Raw genomic sequence first — 3,351 nt, forward strand, 5'->3', positions numbered from 1 at the left:
TTTATGTTGTTGTGTTGCAGAGAAAACCTTCATCGCATTTCTGAGAGGGTTCTCGCGTTAGCGTAGAGCATCTGGGTGAAGCAGCTGAATCATTCTTCGCGTTCGCGATGATGTACCGCATTCGCGACATGGTCATAGCGTTCGCGTAGGGTCCGCCAGTGTAAGCTACGCGTTCGCGAGTGGACCCTTGCGTTCGCGAAAGAGGAAGACTGGCCAGTGGATTTTTGTGCATTGCGTTCATGACAACGGTCTCGCGTTTGCCAAGAAGAACGCGTCTGGTAGAACATAAGTTTCAAAATCGAGGGTTTTGAGTTCATATCACAAAATTGAATTGGAACTCGATAGGAGGCGAATTTTAGAGAGATTTCTGGAGGAAGTTTGTGGGTAGTGATTCCTAACTCCTTTTTGCTTATAACCCATTAATCTAAACATGAATTCATCATCTAATTTCGGATTTGGGGTGAAAAATTAGGGAAAAATGGAATAGAGTTCTTCAACTAAGATTTCGAGTTTTGATTGGGAATTTGACATCGGATTCGGATAATTTTGGTATGGTTAGACTCGTGAGTGAATGGGGGTTCATAATCCGTAACTTTTACCCGATTTCGAGATGTGGGCCCGGGGGACTTTTTTGGCAATTTTCTTAATTTCGCGTGTTAGCTTCGAATTAATTAGTGGAATTAGTTACTTGAAGTTATATTTACATTATGCAATTGATTTGAATAGATGTGGGTCATTTGGAGTCGAGTACTCATGGCAAGAACATGATTTCGAGTTGATTGAGCTGGTTCGAGGTAAGTGGCTTGCCTAACCTTATGTGGGAGAACTCCCCTTAGGATTTGGTATTGTTGATATATGAAATGCCTTGTACGTGAGGTGACGAGTGTGTACTTGTGCTAATTGTTAGAAATCCTGTTTTCATTAAGTAACTATAAATGTGTTTCCTTCCCTGTTTATACTACTTGAAATTTATGTCTATTGTTAGCTTAGGGAAGCATGTCAATTTGACTTAATTGCTTTACTTGCTCAAACTACTTTATTTGAATTCTGTGCAGCATGCTAGGTTAGAAATACCTATTTTACTTTGGTATGAAATTAGATTGAATTTAATACTCTTCGTGTTGCTGCTGTGTGTTTACTTTGGGACTACGGGCGATATCCCGGTAGATCCCCCTTGCATGTTTATTTGGGCTTACGAATCGATATTCTGGTAGATCCCCCCGCACATTTATATTGGAGCTACGAGACTATATCCGGTGGATTCCCCTAGTACTGGGTATTTATATTTGGGACTACGGATCGGGATTTCGGTAGATCCCCGCGCACTATATGTCGGACTGCAGGACGACACCTGGAGATCCACTGGATATTTACATTTGGGGACTACAGGACGATATCCTGGGAGATCCCCTGTTGCTATCTCTATGCCGAGTTACGTTCTTATCAAAGACTTCGAGGTATATCTGCCACGTTCGTAGACCGAAGAGTCCCTCTCCATTCTCTCTTGTGGTTATAGCCCTTACGTATTTCTTTGATTTAGAAATTCTGGAGTTAGAGCACTATGTAGTATCCATAGCTTGTGATTTCATGAGATTTCGGGTTTTGTGAAGTTGTTCAATTTTTGAGATCTTGTATTAGTATGTGCCGAGCGGCATATTAAACGCTTCTATATTTGTTTATCTTTAGTTTTTTTTAGTTTTTCTGCATTTTGTTTTCTTTTTTCGTAATTGTTAGGCTTACCTAGTCGTAGAGACTAGGTGCCATCACGACAGTTCACGGAAGGCAAACTTGGGTCGTGACAGGTAACCCGATAACTAAGTCATGCTTGGAGATTTTTTCTATAAGATGCATTGCATGACCAAATTTCTTATGCCATAGCCATGGATCACCAGATATGGATGTTAAGCAAATATGACCATCTAGATTTTCAAGACCATCAAGAATATAGACATTTCCATACCTTTTTCCTGGGAGGATTATCTTACCTATCTCATCTTCAATAGGACATCCTATTTTCTTGAACTTTACTTCATACCCTGAGTTGCATAGTTGACTTATACTCAGAAGATTGTAGTTGAGTCCATCTACAAGATAAACCTCAGTAATATCACAATTGTTATTGAATGGAGTTGTGCCAGTGCCGACAATTTTTCCTTTTGAATCATCACCAAATTTAACACTTCCTCCATATATCTTTGTAACTTCTTTAAACAGGTTTTTGTCACATGTCATGTGACTGGAACACGCACTATTAAGTACGATTTTCCTTTGCGGCTCTTCTTGTGATGTTCCTGCAAAATATAATTATCACTTCCTTTTAGGTACCCAAGCTTGATTGGGTCCTTGTTGTTAGTATTACTAGATTCAGGATTGTTTTTGGGTTTTCAAATCCACCCCGAAATGTTAGATTTATGAAATCGACAAAAGGAATATTTGTGTCCACTTTTATTATAGTAGTGACACATAGGTCGGTCCTGATCCACTCTTGGATCTTCCATTTATGTTAGTACTACTGGACTCTATTCTGAGTGGTGCTTTTCCAGTTGACTTGTAAGTCACCTGATTCGACTTGACAGAACTATCACTGGTGGATTTGCTCATGTCATTGAGTTGCATTTGTAATTCCTGAAACTCATCTTGAAGTACTTCCATTTCAATTTCGCATACTTCACACTTAAGTTCCTAGTCTTTCTTTTCCTTGTTGAGTCTCTTTAGTTCATTCATCATTTTTTGAGAATCTTTTAGAGTAAGTTCAACAATGTCCTATAATTCATTACATCTTTCACAATTGTAAGATCTTACCTCGCTTGTTTCACCTCGTGCATGAAACAGTTCTTATTATCATCTTTGCATTCGTCATCTGATGTATCCTCATTTGTCCAACACCCCGAGAGTTTGTTTGTCTCATTTTCCAGGGTTGTCATAAAGCACAGATTAGCTACCTCTTCGTGTTCTGAATTGTCTTCATCACTCCAACTTCCAAATGATTTGTTTTTGTTAAATCCTCTGGAAACTTTTCTTTTAAGATCTGGGCATTCAGCTTGAACATGCCCATATCTTCCACACTCATAGCATTTATCAATATTTTTGTCCTGTTCATATATTGCCCGGTTCGCCTGGGTGGTATCCTGCCTCTTGTTGTGTTCCTGTATCTCCTCATTAGACCATCCATGTTCCTTAATACCATGTCGATTTCTTCTTCAAGAGCTTCAAGGTCGTCATCAATATCATTTTCTACTCTTTCAGTTGTGGCCTTAAAAGCAACTGTTTTATTCTTTTCTTCCTGGCTTGTTTTCTTGAGATGAGTTTTCTCGAATGCTATAAGTTATCCTCGAAGTTCTTCATAAGAAA

The 3,351-nt window shown here is 39.1% G+C and overlaps 1 protein-coding gene across 1 annotated transcript; it reads right to left on the minus strand.

Moving 5' to 3' along the window:
- Nucleotides 1-1,773: 1,773 nt before the first annotated feature.
- Nucleotides 1,774-2,652, minus strand: LOC138873842 (uncharacterized). Its single transcript, XM_070152325.1, has 2 exons — nt 2,484-2,652; nt 1,774-2,291 (listed from the first exon to the last, which is right to left on the minus strand). The coding sequence occupies exons 1-2, from the start codon at nt 2,650-2,652 to the stop codon at nt 1,774-1,776; spliced, it is 687 nt and encodes a 228-aa protein (XP_070008426.1).
- Nucleotides 2,653-3,351: the final 699 nt, after the last annotated feature.

This window comes from Nicotiana sylvestris, chromosome 7, assembly GCF_000393655.2.
Source record: "Nicotiana sylvestris chromosome 7, ASM39365v2, whole genome shotgun sequence".
Lineage (NCBI taxonomy): Eukaryota > Viridiplantae > Streptophyta > Magnoliopsida > Solanales > Solanaceae > Nicotiana > Nicotiana sylvestris.